The sequence below is a fragment of the Triturus cristatus genome, chromosome 8 (genome assembly GCF_964204655.1).
Source record: "Triturus cristatus chromosome 8, aTriCri1.1, whole genome shotgun sequence".
Lineage (NCBI taxonomy): Eukaryota > Metazoa > Chordata > Amphibia > Caudata > Salamandridae > Triturus > Triturus cristatus.
Window position 1 is genome coordinate 413,525,053 of NC_140591.1, and position 16,572 is coordinate 413,541,624.

General features: G+C 43.6%; 1 protein-coding gene across 3 annotated transcripts in view; it reads left to right on the plus strand.

Moving 5' to 3' along the window:
- Positions 1–16,572, plus strand: part of AKAP11 (A-kinase anchoring protein 11) — a 245,571-nt gene that overhangs the window by 187,032 nt on the left and 41,967 nt on the right. For all 3 annotated transcript variants that reach the window (XM_085621811.1, XM_085621810.1, XM_085621812.1), the window contains one exon: positions 11,218–11,372. In XM_085621811.1, the coding sequence (XP_085477937.1) occupies positions 11,218–11,372 (155 nt within the window). The remainder of the gene's footprint in view (positions 1–11,217; positions 11,373–16,572) is intronic.

Consider the following 16,572-nt stretch of genomic DNA (forward strand, 5'->3'; position numbering starts at 1 on the left):
CTGACATTTGACCTCTGTCTTTGAAGCGCAGCAAATCAGAAAAGATAAACACATAATTTAAAGGCATTTTATTTATTGCTTGGACTTTTGTGGCCACCAAAAATCGGTTTCCAATCCGCCAGTGGTCTCGACTCACAGTTTGGGAAACACTGCTCTCTACGGACGATATGGTCCAGTTTCTTCAGCCACTGCAGAGTTAATTTCTGTGCAAGACTGAGATTCTTCAATTATAGGGCCACACTTCCAGACTGTCCGTCAGATGAGCAAATACACATATGTGCACTTCACTGGTCCTAAGCCGCCCAGCCTCTCAGCCACAAGATTTTCCATACAGGACGGGGGACTTCCACACCCTTAATCCACATAACACAAGACCAGGAAGTATCATGGGGCTTAAATATTCTGTCTCTACTACGATGTACACATGTAGACCTTGACTCCTGGATGCACTTACCGCTTCCTGTTGGGTTGAGTAGCTTTGTATAAAGCGGTTGTTCTCCCCCGTTTTCTTTATACTCTACAGAAGTATCCATTTCTTTTTTCATGCCCTGTTTTTTCAGGAAGGGCAATCTTTGGCCACTAGATTCCTTTGGGTAGGTAAAACTCTTGAGAGTATCCCATGTTAAGCATTCACTCCCAAATGTATGATGGTGGATTGGGGGCTTCTGACCTCAAATGATACCATTGGGACTTTCAGATGGTACAGATTGGGGACTTGGTATTTGAGAATAGACATGACCCTGCCTGGCTCTTGGAGCAAAAGGGGGTGGTGATGGACGGAGCATCAGAACCAATCAAACACTCACACCCAGTCAACAGATCTGGGTTTGATCCATCACCATTCTTTAGCCCACTCTGCCACCCCAGTTCAGACATGGCCATATGCAAATCAGTCTGACCCTGTGCCTCATAGGAACAGTCCAGCCCAAACTGCCAAGCCATGCCTTCCCTGGAATGGAAACAAGCTTCCTAGGACCGGTTTCTGGCATTTCAGCCGTCTTCAGCCAGGCTTGCTTGAATCCAGTGGCAAAGTGAGCAAGGGACTCACGTCTGAGCATACCCTGCCAACTTATGGCGAACAATGCGGTACAAAAGGGGGTGGTGATGGACGGAGCATCAGAACCAATCAAACACTCACACCCAGTCAACAGATCTGGGTTTGATCCATCACCATTCTTTAGCCCACTCTGCCACCCCAGTTCAGACATGGCCATATGCAAATCAGTCTGACCCTGTGCCTCATGGGAACAGTCCAGCCCAAACTGCCAAGCCATGCCTTCCCTGGAATGGAAACAAGCTTCCTAGGACCGATTTCTGGCATTTCAGCCGTCTTCAGCCAGGCTTGCTTGAATCCAGTGGCAAAGTGAGCAAGGGACTCACATCTGAGCATACCCTGCCAACTTATGGCGAACAATGCGGTACAAAAGGGGGTGGTGATGGACGGAGCATCAGAACCAATCAAACACTCACACCCAGTCATAGATCTGGGTTTGATGCATCACCATTCTTTAGCCCACTCTGCCACCCCAGTTCAGACATGGCCATATGCAAATCAGTCTGACCCTGTGCCTCATGGAAACAGTCCAGCCCAAACTGCCAAGCCATGCCTTCCCTGGAATGGAAACAAGCTTTTTAGGACCGGTTTCTGGCATTTCAGCCGTCTTCAGCCAGGCTTGCTTGAATCCAGTGGCAAAGTGAGCAAGGGACTCACGTCTGAGCATACCCTGCCAACTTATGGCGAACAATGCGGTACAAAAGGGGGTGGTGATGGACGGAGCATCAGAACCAATCAAACACTCACACCCAGTCAACAGATATGGGTTTGATCCATCACCATTCTTTAGCCCACTCTGCCACCCCAGTTCAGACATGGCCATATGCAAATCAGTCTGACCCTGTGCCTCATGGGAACAGTCCAGCCCAAACTGCCAAGCCATGCCTTCCCTGGAATGGAAACAAGCTTCCTAGGACCGGTTTCTGGCATTTCAGCCAGGCTTGCTTGAATCCAGTGGCAAAGTGAGCTAGGGACTCACGTCTGAGCATACCCTGCCAACTTATGGCGAACAATGCGGTACAAAAGGGGGTGGTGATGTACGGAGCATCAGAACCAATCAAACACTCACACCCAGTCAACAGATCTGGGTTTGATCCATCACCATTCTTTAGCCCACTCTGCCACCCCAATTCAGACATGGCCATATGCAAATCAGTCTGACCCTGTGCCTCATGGGAACAGTCCAGCCCAAACTGCCAAGCCATGCCTTCCCTGGAATGGAAACAAGCTTCCTAGGACGGGTTTCTGGCATTTCAGCCGTCTTCAGCCAGGCTTGCTTGAATCCAGTGGCAAAGTGAGCAAGGGACTCACGTCTGAGCATACCCTGCCAACTTATGGCGAACAATGTGGTACAAAAGGGGGTGGTGATGGACGGAGCATCAGAACCAATCAAACACTCACACCCAGTCAACAGATCTGGGTTTGATCCAGCACCATTCTTAACCCACTCTGCCACCCCAGTTCAGACATGGCCATATGCAAATCAGTCTGACCCTGTGCCTCATGGGAACAGTCCAGCCCAAACTGCCAAGCCATGCCTTCCCTGGAATGGAAACAAGCTTCCTAGGACCGGTTTCTGGCATTTCAGCCGTCTTCAGCCAGGCTTGCTTGAATCCAGTGGCAAAGTGAGCAAGGGACTCACGTCTGAGCATACCCTGCCAACTTATGGTGAACAATGCGGTACAAAAGGGGGTGGTGATGGACGGAGCATCAGAACCAATCAAACACTCACACCCATTCAACAGATCTGGGTTTGATCCATCACCATTCTTTAGCCCACTCTGCCACCCCAGTTCAGACATGGCCATATGCAAATCAGTCTGACCCTGTGCCTCATGGGAACAGTCCAGCCCAAACTGCCAAGCCATGCCTTCCCTGGAATGGAAACAAGCTTCCTAGGACCGGTTTCTGGCATTTCAGCCGTCTTCAGCCAGGCTTGCTTGAATCCAGTGGCAAAGTGAGCAATGGACTCACGTCTGAGCATACCCTGCCAACTTATGGCGAACAATGCGGTACAAAAGGGGGTGGTGATGGACGGAGCATCAAAACCAATCAAACACTCAGACCCAGTCAACAGATCTGGGTTTGATCCATCACCATTCTTTAGCCCACTCTGCCACCCCAGTTCAGACATGGCCATATGCAAATCAGTCTGACCCTGTGCCTCATGGGAACAGTCCAGCCCAAACTGCCAAGCCATGCCTTCCCTGGCAACTAATAAAAAACCTGGCCCCTGGGTCAGCTATATGAGGGCCGCTAGCACTACTACAGGATATTCGACTACCGCTGCTGTCCTGGCGTGCACAACTATCTCATGACATTGGAGTATTAGATGATAACTGGAAAATTTCTAGGGGAACTTTTTATCAGATGGTTTTGGAGTGTTCACAGATCATACCATAGCGACAGAAAGGTCATGTCACATTGGCATCAGTCCTGGATTCCCCCACTCATACCCAAGAGTGGCCCCTCTGGGCATCATAGACAGACGGTCAAACTATGGGGTGGGATTCTAAGTGGCAAAAAGAGATATTGCCCAATATCAGCAGAGGGTGCCTTCTCCACCCTACTCGTGTTGTGTAGAATGGACTACTGTTCTGCAGCTAAAAAAATCATTTGTTAATGAAGGGGATGCACTGCTAAGCACCTGAAAATTTGTGGTGCCTGGTTCTTACATCTCCCTTCTGGCGTTGCTGTTATCTATTAACTTTTTTATTTATTTATGCATGTCTGGATATTTCCGCTCCACGTTATTAAGGGTACGTGTAGTTGTTTTTATGTACAGTTTGCTATAAATACGAATATTCGGATTTATTAAGGGGAAAAAAAAAGAAATGGTTCTAAGAGTGACGCTGAAGAATCGGGAGCGTTTCAACTATGGGCCGCCCTCTCTGAACAATGGGCTAACGCATGCCGGAAGCTGATTCGTGATATTTTCTCGTCAAACAAAACAAAGAGGTTGATTACAATTTACGTGTGAGTTCGACTCTTCTTTATGGGAGGTCGTATTTGAATTTGACATTCGATCCACTGAATCCTCAATGGTTTAGAAGTATCTTTACCATCTGGTACCCCATTATACGAAGGGGGATGGAGGTTTCTTCCCTCGTTTTGAAAGGATTTAACAGGATTACAACATTTCAAGCCTTGAAAAAGTCATCTACACAACGAAATAAGTGTCGGCTGTCTGCGCCTACCTTCCAACTACATGTCAACGAATCAACCAGTTACATTTAAATACTGTGTATATTGGACTTTGCTGTGCTGTTCACCTTTGGTTATTTAGGAGTGCTGTTCTAATTAAATTTAGACCGACCACAGTGTCGGATCAAAACTACATTGTTGCTGTGCTCTGAATTGTATCTAAAAGAAATGGTTATATAACAATTTATCTAATCTTGTGTGATGTCTGTACCAATTGCCACATTAATCTTGTGTTTTTTGGCAGTGTTTAGTGGCGTAAGGATGTGGTGCTTTCCAAACACATGTTTTGCAGCACCATCAGGATTTTCTTAAGAATAACAATGTCTTTACATAATTTCCTTCTTCCCAAATACCTTCTTCCTTTTATTTTGTTTATTTTTTTGAGCTTATGTAAATGTAGTTGTCTTTTGATTGACACTTATTACCAGGTTCCGGATCACTCTTGATTCTACAACACTACAATCAACGTTTTCTGTACAAGGTTATATGTAAGAAAACATTTTCTTCCTTGATTAGATAATTTGCGTGTTGTGTGCATAGCAGTGGCCTCTTTTGACTGCTGGGGAGAACTTGGTATAGGCCCAGTTTTGCTCTTTGGTCTGACAAATCCACACGGATCCAGTGGCAGAGGTAAGTGTGAGCAGGAATACATCACACACGTTCCTTCTGAGAAGAGGGACTAGGAGCGGCTGACATCTGTCACCTTTCCTCTTTGCCTTCACAGTGGTGCCCCTGGCCTGTTGTATCAGGAGTAGTCAGAGGTGAAAGCATTTAGATCTTAAACGAGAAGGAAAGATAAGGCATCCTCTTATATGCTACACTGCCAAATAATGCCATTCTCACACTTCTGGAAGTATTGGCCAAGTTCTGAAATAACTCAGGATACAAAATTAACAGGCTGATGCAAATAATGTTCCTGACTAAATCTTGGTAACCAGAAAGGATGATCTTGTCCAGATGGTTGAAAGTTAGAGACAATTGCTTCCAATGCCTGGGAATTGAGCTTTCTACACATAGTTGTTATTAGTCCAAAGCATAAACCAGTCAGAAAGTAACACAAAAAAGAGGTAGGGGCCTGGATGGCTTTGCCATTACCAGTGTTAGGAAGAGCTGCACACCCCAAATTTTTATCACAGCTGCGCTTCGTTTATGTGCTGCAAAACTCACCATTTATCAAGGAGGCTTCTTTAAGGAAATAGATGGGGGACTGGGCCTGGCACCCTCTTGTATCCAGAACAAAAAAGTGGACTCCAAGGGTCAGTTGACGGACCTCCTGTGTGGCAACAGGGACACGACAAAGCTGCAAGAGACCTTTTTCCCTAAATGACAGGATGACCAGTGTCAACTGGACGTTGCTAGTGGTCTCTGCTGAGTGAGTGCTGCCTCTGTGGCCCTGGAAGCCTTAAAGGTGACCCAGAGGAATTGCTGAAGTAACTTTGAAAAACAGGGACTTGGAAAATGTTTGGACCTCCAAGACCTTCGGAGCCCACAGAGGACCGCACAACAAAGATGTCTAGTTTCAATGCAGCTGCATCACATACAGCTTCAGGGTTGCCCGGCTGGTGGATTTTGAGCTCCTTAAAAAGACTAACGGCCTCGTTATGAGTTTGGTGGTGTGGGAGCAGGACCGCCTCACACTGCAAAACCTGTGTAGGAACAGCCCGCACGATCAGGATTTTTATCCTGTCTGGTGGGCGGTTCTTAGGCATTCCCAGGGCTTGCCTATGAAATAGGCACTGCAATGGGACCGTCAAAGGCAGTACCTGCACGGCATTGGCTGCTGCAGTCCATGCCGTGCAGGGACTGGTGTGCCTACACACGGGGGGCACACATTGCATCCTTGTAGGGCCCCCTTTGTTTTCTCACTGCCACATTTTTCATGACGGTTGCACCGCCATGAAAGGTGTGGTAGTGAGGAAACTCGTAATATGCTTGTCAGGACTCAGTGGCTCTGCCAAGCATATTGCGGCCTTAAGACTGCCCAGATCATAATAGAGCGATCAGAGGACTGCCACCTACGCTCCCCCGTGAGTCTGGCGATCTGTGGACTGCCAAACTTGTATTAAGCCTCTAAGTCAGAAAGTAAATCTGTGACCGGGACAAACCCACTTGGAGTGTCCAAGTGAAGGGCTATATAAGATGGGCCTGTCTCCAACAAATTTGTACCTTAAATGCCACATATGAGCAGGAAACCTCTTGCACAGATTGTGGAAATGCAGGCAAATAGTACTCTTTTGAAAAACTATAGGGGAAAAACTGTTACAGGTGCTGGCATAGGACGTACAATTGACAACTCAAAATGATATACTGGGAAGCCAGGGAGGTAAATCACTAATCAAGTATAAAACAATTCTTTGCCCCCTCGGTTTTATGGTCGGCAAGAGAGATAAAATGAGACATTGGGGAGCCCAAAGTGTAACCTTGAAGGAACAATAGACAAAAGGCATGGATACTTGTATAGGTTCTGAACTCGTGATCTACAAGGACAGAGAATGCCCAAGAAAATGTAATAAAATATGAGATTCATTGAAAGCATACTTTGGAATAATGGAGGGAGTGGAGAGAACTAGTGAATAGAAAGTAATATTGGTAGCATAACGGCCGTTGCATGTTTTGTTAAAAAAAATATTCTAGTTCACGAAACCTGAAATAAAAAACTAGATAAAATATTGAATGTCACGGTCCATTGATATGGAAGAGGTTTTTATGTTGAAAAGGAACATCAATACAAAGATGTAACAAAAAAAACGATAATTAATTATAAGAGCAGGTCGATCACTTCTGTCCAAGACCAAGCTCTCTATATACCCTGGTTTTAATTTTCACTGCAACCTTCGCCAGAGTGTCTCAGCTGTTTCTCTTTACATGCATCTTAGATACTTGCTGTCCTTTTTAGATTTTTTTCATCTTGCTGCGATGTAATAGCCTTAAAGTGATAGCACAGTTTTTTTTCTGTACGCCAGGCTTCATTCCTATGAGAATACTTTAGTCAGATTCAATGTAGTGATCATATTTGCGTGTAAAACATTTTTTATATAGCAGTTCTGGAGTTTATGAGCGCTGCAAATATTAGGTGTTACAATAACTGGTAACCATGAACTGGCGCTTAATTCATCTACCGTGAAAGAATGGAAGCCTAAGTGCGCGTTCCTGGGATTCACACTCATGACTTTCAATTCATGAAAGATGTCTATAGCGAGTGTTAACTCTGTACACTGCTCTTAAGTCATCAAATGTTGACTTAGTTACTTAGAATTGATGTGCACACTTACTTGCTTGCTCCTAGGAATTGTTCTCTATACAACACAACAGTTGCCCAAATTAGATGGAAACAGGAATGTTTATAGCATGTGCTTGACAGAAACGTGGACTGGAAATAATCTGAGGGTGGATGAATTTTGTTCCCTTGGAATACCAATAAGAGTCAACCGTGTTTGTTTATGGCACTAGAATTAAGACTGCTAGCAGACTGGTGTTGTTGAGTAAAGTAAGCATTTACTGCATAAGAATGGTGGCTCCAGTTCATTGATTGCCTGGTGAATGATGCAAAGCACCTTGAAGATAATCTGCTCGTGGCCTCGGAGCCAGTGCATTGTTGACTACGCTAGTGGTATGTGTTCCTTATGACCTAGTGGGAAAGGCTGCAATATTTTATATGGTTTTGAAATGTTTCCCCATTCTACATTCACGTGCTCTGCATCATCTTTGCCATCAGATAGCTGACAAAGCATATTGTGTATAGTAATGATGGCTTTGGGTACTAGCAATAGGTGTAGTCACAATGGCCCATGAAGATGTCTAACTGAAGTCCACAGTGTGGCACACTGAAGACACCATCTTCAGATTGTATTTTCTGCTGTCAGGTTTGCAAGCCTACATACTGGTGGGATAGACAAACAGAAGAAACCTCTTAATAATCACAAGTGATGAAAAATCTTCAGACGAGGGCTCCAACATTTCTGAGTAAATGTCTTTCTTCACTGAAGACACGTACGTAATGGAACTCGTCTGGGGTCGGAAACAATTCCCCACCAAGTGATTTTGGCTGTGCCTTTGGTAATTTGATGCAAAAAGAAGGACATATACGTTTACTTAGTTTTCTTTATTACGGTGCTTTCCTTTTGTGTTTTGGTCATGGTTTTGGGGTTAGCAAGTTTAACTTCTGGATGTAAAGTTGGCAACTTTAACTAGGGCTTGACTTTTTCACACAGTGTGCAGTCTAGGTATTCATAGAGAATGTGATGACACTCTACCAGGCTTTCATTCCTTTTTAGCAAAAGCTCTTGCAAATATGCAAGGACAACCGTTGTGTGCTTTGGAATGTGAACCTGGTCTAGATTCACATGCTGTGTATTCTTGTGCTGTCTTGTGTTTGCATCCGGAAATATGTAAACAAAACTTTACTTTGTGCGTCAACCATCCCTAGATTCATGTGCACTCGCATGTTGTAATTTGTTCTGGGTTTTAGAAGGACATGTTTTTTATTTCGCTGGTACCATTGCAAAATAACAAAGTTTACTGCTGCCCAGCTCAGTGGCACTCAATATATTGACCTCCGAAAAATTCAAGAATGAGTCATTGATACCGGGATCCCAACATGTGACCTCTGGGTTTAACTTTGATCACAATAACAAGCATCCCAATAACGACCTAAATGATTGGATAGTCCATACAGTGTTAGAAATTATGTTTTTTTCAATGGAACGTCACTGGGTCAGTCAACCCTTCTAGATTCTGAAAGCCTTCACCAGTACTACAAAATCTTAACCACTGTAGGCACTCTCATCCGCATTGTGCTCTGTCAGGCACTTTGCACCAATTTACCAGCTAGAAATAACAGCTAATGTACTCATGTCCCAGAATGTTGTTGAATAAATGAAATTATGCTGCTAAAGCACAACAGTGACCACAAAAGCATATCCTATTCCTAAAGGATTGAGCTGTTAAAAACCATGAACGTTCATGGAAAAAATTTAGTAAAAAGCTTTATGGACTGCATGAAACTTGGAAGTTTCTCTAAGTTGATTGGCCAGTCAATTCTATGATTTTATAGCTGGAGATGAGAAGGATACCTGCATATTATGCACACTGGCCAAAGCAGACCTAACGGTTTGGATAGGTGCATATTACTTCAGTCACAGAGAAAGTATGGGCCTATTTCAAGTGTTTTGTGCATTTGGATAATCATTTGAAAAGGATGCACTTGTGACCTGGAAGCCGATGCAAGGTAGATAGATGAGCAAAGATGTGAACTCTGGATCGAAAACCTAAGACAGAAAGGTTGTTGCAGCTGCGCAATCATACGTTTTGAAAGACCCAAGCATGTGTCATTGCTAGCGTTTAGACAAGTGTACATTATTGATTTTGTCACTAATTTGCTGCTAAACATATGGGAGTATTGATAGGATTGAACAAACGGCCTTAAGACTAGAAAACAGAGGACACACTTTTAACTGGAGCACAATGAATAGATGTTGATCGGCAATAATCCTCACACTGTGCCTTAGCCGTACGAATACATGGATTTCCCATGGTGTGGTCCAAACGTTGCCTGATCAAAGTGAGTTGGTACTGTTATAGCCATTCGTACTTTTTTCTATACTGAGTTTTAAATAATCTGCTTTCATCCATGTGTCAATGTTAAGTAGATGGCTCTGGCAATGACGCTTCAAGTTGGATGGCACTGAGTTTAGGCAAAGCATAAGCTATTTGCCATCAACTAGCTGAAGAACTAAAATCAGTAGGCTCCAATCAGATGGGCCACAAGGGGAATATGAAGATTAAATGGAGTATGGCAGCTGGAAGAGCAATGAGATCCTGAAGGAGGAACAGAAAGGAGGGATTGCTATTGCTTAAACTCTTACCAGCCAGTAAGGGTAACACCCAACCTCAATGTTGCAGAACCATAGAGAAGGACCAGTCCTGCTTCATTAACAATAAGAAACAGATTGTCAAAACCTCCACATCAAAAACAGAATTGGAAATTGATGTTATTGGTGTATCCAATCTGTTTTCGATTGCAGTCAGCTCATTTGAGCCTAGGTCCTGGACTATCACAACCATTAATTTTCATTGGCACTTGTGCTTCTTGGTACTATTTTTTACTTAAAACGTTGAAAATACATATCTCTGGTTCCTCATATTGTTTGTTTGACATTTGGTGTAATTTTGTTTACTAACTTTACTCTATCTTTGTTGTTCATTTTGGGATTTTTATTGTGTTGAATTTCCACTTTATTACTGCATAAATACTTTACACATTGCTCTAAGTTAATCCTGTCTGCATTGTGCTGTAGCTACCAAAGGATTGTGCTCAGTTTAATTTAGTGACTTTGATCTTTCACCCTGATGAGGGTTGTGATTATTCCTTGAAGTGGGTAGTCACCACCGCCCTCCCTCCCAATTTGTTTTTTTTTAAACCAACACTAGTAAAGGTCCAAAGTAAATTATATGATTATGATGTTGAGGTTCAGGCAATAACCCTCTTTTGTTCTGAATCTAATAATGTAACAAATTACCAAGGATGTGGTGAAGTACGACCACTTTACTGTAAGTCACTCTGATATAGGTGCATGTAGTACCTGTCTCTTGCTGAGAAAAGAAAGACAATTTGCTGTCTAGTAAAATAGAAATAACATACTGCCTTGACTGTTTAAAGTCAGACTCCTGTAAGTTCTTATGGTGCAGTGCCACGGTTAGACCAATAACGTACCATAACTGAATCAAATATCGGAATCCTAAAATGTGATAAGCTGGCAGGATACTAGTAAGTGAAGCATTGAAACCTCTTTCTGTACATGAGGGCAATTGCATACCTATTGAAAAGTGCCTGGTTGCAAATGCATTTTTGAACAAATAAAGTTAAACTTGCAGTATATAAGGATTTACGAGAATCAGTTGGCATGCAAACTTGAAAGAATAACACATTTAACTTGCAGTATTTATGCTTTTAAATTCAGGTCACACTGGGAGAATATTGCTGATAAAGAACATTGATATGGAATCCAGCACTGTGGACCCACAACTTAGGATAGCATTGCAGTGGGCTGTTGCTTCTGAGTTTGCAGTGTCTGAACTGCATTTCCAAGACAGCATCAAAAGAGAATTTGTGACTGTAAGTACAGCATTATGTCATCCATTTTATGGTTGTAATTTCTTTTTAGCTACAGCTTTTGCTGAACTGAAGTAGACCAAGTATAAATGATCCAAATCTATAAGGCACTGACTGAATATGGGTATTAAAAAGATGAAAATACATTATCAGATGGTTGTAGTTCTGCTGGAAGTCTGCATTCTTATAAAATATCATCAGAGTTCTACTCTTCTGTATTGCACTGTCTGTGTTTCTTTTCTCCATCATGAATCATTCTCTCATAACAAATATATTTGGAGGACAGTCCTATTGTAAGTTGTGGACTGCAACAATTTTTTAAAACTCTGAGCCACATTAGGCAGAAGCCGGAGCCCTTAGAATGTTAAGAACTCCCACTCTCTTCTACATAATTTTTAGGTCTCACCTAACCCAGTGCATGCAATGTCTGTTGCAAGAATTTCTCATTTACTCGCTTATTTGTCAGCTCCTGTAGACATTCCTTCCTCTGATGTTGGTCCTTCGACAGGAGCATGGATGCATTACTTGTGTCCATCCATTGTTCATTCTTAAGGTGCTACATATTTCTTTTTATTTAAGCACTCTACTAGAGTGTGTATATTTTCCAGCGGTCTCCCTTGTGTACTCCTTCTTCCTTCAGTTGTTGTTCTTGATCCTCCCTACCAACTTCCCCGTGCCTTGCCCCATCAAACCCTTTTCTCTGTACTCTCCCAGCCCCTCCTGCCTACCCTCTGTTTTAAAAAAAACTTTGTCATAAATTAAAAAAACAGTGCTGGTTTCACTTAGCAATGTCCATTGTCATTATACACTCATTACAGGGTATTTTAACAGGTAATACATTGTACACAGTTGCCTCATTCCATAACTTAAGTTATCTAAGTGTCTGGATCCCTGATCCCGGGCATGTAAGCGGCACTCTAATAGTCCTTGTGGGCTAGTCGCTTAAGCCTGGGTCTGATTCCTTCGCCGTACCTACCCTCTGTTATCAGGTTGGTCCCCCACTCCTTCCCACCCACCCTCCATTCTTAATGTGCTTCTCTGCCCTGCCCAACCTACATTGTCAGCTTGCTGCCCCATCACCTGCCACCCACTCTCCATTGTCAGCTTGTTGTCCCATCCTCTTCCGCTAAAACTCCATTGTCAGCTTGTTGTCCTGTCCCCTGCACACACCCTTCATTGTCAGCGAGCTGCCCTATCCACTCCCACCAGCTTGCTGCTCCATCCCCTACCGCCCACTTTGCACTGTCAGCTTACTGCTCCATCACCTCCTGTTCACCCTCCTTTGTGCAGCTTGCTGCATGTTCCCCTCCCGTCCATCCTGCATTGCTAGCTTACTGCACCATCCACTCCTTCCCACCCTCTGCCGCCAGCTCCTCTCTATCACTCTCAAATATCAGCTTGCTTCCCCGGCCCTTCCCACCCTTTGATGTCAGCTTGCTTCTTCATCCCCTTCCACCTGCTCGCTGTTGTCAGTTTGCGGCCCCATTCCCTCCCGTTTGCCCCATGTTGTCAGCTCGCTGCACAATCAACTTCCTCCCACCCTCTTTTGTCAGCTTGCTGCCCAATCAACTCCCGCCCATCCTCTGTCATCTTCCTGCCCCAGCCCCTCCCACCTACCCCAGCTGCTCCCACCTACCCTCTGTTTTTAACTTTCTGCCCCTCCCACCCGCCCTCCTTTTCCTTCCTCGTCCATTTTCAGCTTCCTGCACCACCTCCCACCAGTTGTCAGATTGCTGCCCAAGCCACTTAGTCCCACCCTCAGTTGCCAGCGTGCTATCCCATTCACTTCCACTAGCCCCCTGATGTCCGCTTCTTTCCCACCCCCTCCCTCAAGCCCTCCATTGTCAGCCTGGTGACTTTCTTGTCCTCCTACCGTTATCAGTCTGGTGAGCTTTTGGCCCTCCCTCCGTTGTTAGCTTGGTTCCCCTTCCACCCGCCCTCTGTTGTCAACGTGGTGCCTCTCATGCTCATCGTCCCTGACAGGTTGCTCTCCCAACCTCTCCCGCCCATCCTCTGTTATAAGTTTGCTCTCCCAGCCCCTCCCGCCCACCATCTGTGGTAATCTTGCCTTCCCAGTCCCTCAAGCCCACCTTCCTTTGTCAGCTTGCAACCCTGTCCACCCAGCGTCCATTGTCATCTTGCTTCTTCACCCCCTGACGTAAACCTTCCGTTGTCAGTGTGGTGCCCTAGCCACTCCCACCTGCACTCCTTTGTCAGCTTGGTGGCCCAAAAACCGCCCTCCCACCCTCCAGGGTTCGTTCATCCCCTCCCACCCTCCATTTTCAGCTTCCTGTCCCATCATCCGTTGTCAGCTTGTTTAACTATCCTCTTCTGCTGGCCCTCCTTTTTAAAATTGTTCCCCATCTCCTCCTTCCCACCCTTTGTTGTCAGTGTGGTGCCCCCCAGCCCCACCTGCCCACCTCCATTATTTGCCTGCTTCCCCAGTCCCTCCCGAAAACCCTCTGTTATCAGCTTGCTATCACAGTCCCTCCTACCTGCCATTTTCAGCTTTCTTCCTCATCGCCTTCCACCTGCCATTGTCAGTTTGCTTTCCCCTGCCCTCTTCGTTGTCAGTTTGCTGTTATTGTTGTCAGTTTGGTGCCCCATCCCCCCGCCCTGCGGTTGTCGGCTTGGTTGCCCATCCCCTCCCGCCCACCCTCCATTGTCATCTTGCTCTCTCCCCACCCTCTTTGTTATCAACCTGTTTCCTCAGCCACTTTCAACCACCCTTAATTGTCAGTTTGCTTCCACAGGCCCAGATGCTTTCCTTCTATTGTCCTTTTGACTCCCCAGCCCCTCCTGTCCAAGTCAGTTGTCCATGTGCTTCCCCATTGCCTCGCTCGCCTGTCCTCTCCCCACCCTTCTTTCCCACTCCCTTCCTTCTTGTTGCCTCTTCCACCAACCCCCTCTCACTACATCTATGCTTCTGGACAGCAGGGCTAAAAATCATTGCTAAAGCCAATAGATCTTATAGGTGAGACGTATTGGTTTTGCCAATACTTGACATAAAAGATTCTTTGAATACTTCAGTCTCTTAACTTAATTACGTTTTCTAGGTTGTGAACTGTAACTTGACATTTTTTAATCTTATCGGTGAATTGGTTAGCTGCAGATTCTTTGGTTAGCATTTACATTTCTTTCATGCTCACTGAGCAAATGTACAAGCCATGGAACAAATATTTTTAAAAATCAGTATTTGCTGGAAAAAATGGCAAACCGTGAGACAAAGGGAGTCCATGTAATATTAGCTGTCAATGTGCAAGTCAAACAGGTGTTTAATTTTGAATATGTTGGGGATTATCTACAAAGGTAAACAAACCCTTGAGTAAATCTACATGTGTAAGTTTACTCTTGTACTTTTCACTTTTGAGTAACTTCACCACTTTGGGCTATTCCCCATTTACAAGTGTAAAGTTACTCAAAAGTGTTGACTTGCATATCTCCTCCCCCTTAAACAAGAGGTGGAGCCAATTGTATGAGTGTAAAGTTACTCCAGGCAAAAGGAACAGTGGTTAATCCAGCACCACAAACGCCCATCCACTGATACTACAAAACTTAGAAAATAATGGAGGTAGGGACTTAAAAAAAAAAAAAAAGCAGAGCAAACATTGTTAAATTGAATTATTTAAAATAGTTAAAATATAAATAAATATTATGTAATGTTTAAAACGTATTCAAAAATGTAACTTTTTTGTTATATTTACATATTAATAACCCTTTTCTAATTATAAAACTTAATGTAAAATGTGTTTTTTTAATTAATTTTGTATATCACGTTTAGTCAATATTAAAACATAAATATTTATGTTTCATTTTAGGTGGGAACTCTTTATAATTTAAACTTCACAAAAATATTAAAATTTACTATATTAAAAATAGTTGCATTTTAAATTTAAATCAAGCTATTAGTGCTGTATAATGTTTTGCTTTGTGCTACATTTAAAATTAATATAACATATGTTTAATATTTTTTTTAAAGTTTAATGAACTTTTTTGCTTTTCCGAATACTTTACCATAATGAGATCTCCACCACTGGGTTGGAGATCTCCCTATGTTACAGAATAGCGAAAATTAACAAAGTTAATTAACCTTTAAAAAAAGAAAAATTTGAAATATTTTTGTTAAATTTCAATGTACATTTTTAGAGGTCTGAGCTACAGTTAATTTACTTCTGTTTTGGGGCTTTTTTACCTGTAATATATTTAGATGTGCTGTTTGTGGTTAGCAATGAGCTTACTCCTCTGTGGGTTGGTGTCTGTCCCTCCTTAAACCTCGCTTTATCCCCCCAACTCCTTCTCACTCCTTCCGAAACGCCACTTCTTTTGTAGTAAGGACACACCGTTCTTTAACCACTCCCCTGGTCCCTCCCACATTTCCTATTAAGTTATGAACTTACATGTATGAGGATAAACCCATGGAAAAGATAGAGGCGGAGGTGGAGATTTACACTTGTAGCTTTTTTAAGTAGCTTTTTGTAGTACTTTAGTATTAAAATTGCAGTACTTCTTTGTTTGTAAATAGGCCCCATTGAGTCTTGTTGCGTGCCAGTGGTTATATCCTTGGGCATCCCCACATAGCTGTATTATTATCCCGATTACCTGTGTGGGTAGTCTTGTATATCTGCAGATCTAAGACAACAGACACAAATCTCACTAACCCCCATGATCTAAATCACAGTATATGGAACAGAATAGAGGCTGAACCAGAAACTATCATGTCTCTTGCAGGGTGTTTTTTTTTACTCTCGAGTTTTCCTACTTGCATACTAAGAAGCAAACCATCACTACAGTTGTACGGTAAAGATGTATGTAAACATCATCCTATCTGATAGAGACTACTAGACGCAGATTACTTAACTTTGAATTTTCCAGGTGTCAGACTGTATCCAGAAGATTTTTCGTGAGCAGTATCCCTGCGCGCCGGTAGGTGGTGTTCGTGTGTCATCACCATTGTCCGTGCCAGAACTGAAGTCGGCGCTGATGTCAGTTCTTTTCTTTCCACGCCAGCTAGTGCTGATCCAGAGGAGCGCTAACCCTCAATCACTGTTTGACTGGATTTTTATGACGTTTGATGAGTGTTTTTTTATCTTTTGTCCTCCTGGTGTATAGGATGTCATCTAGGAAGACCGGATTTAAGCCCTGCTGTGATGGACCGGCTCCTGGTCTGCCTCTGGTGTTTGCAGCTCAACCACGTTTTTCCAGA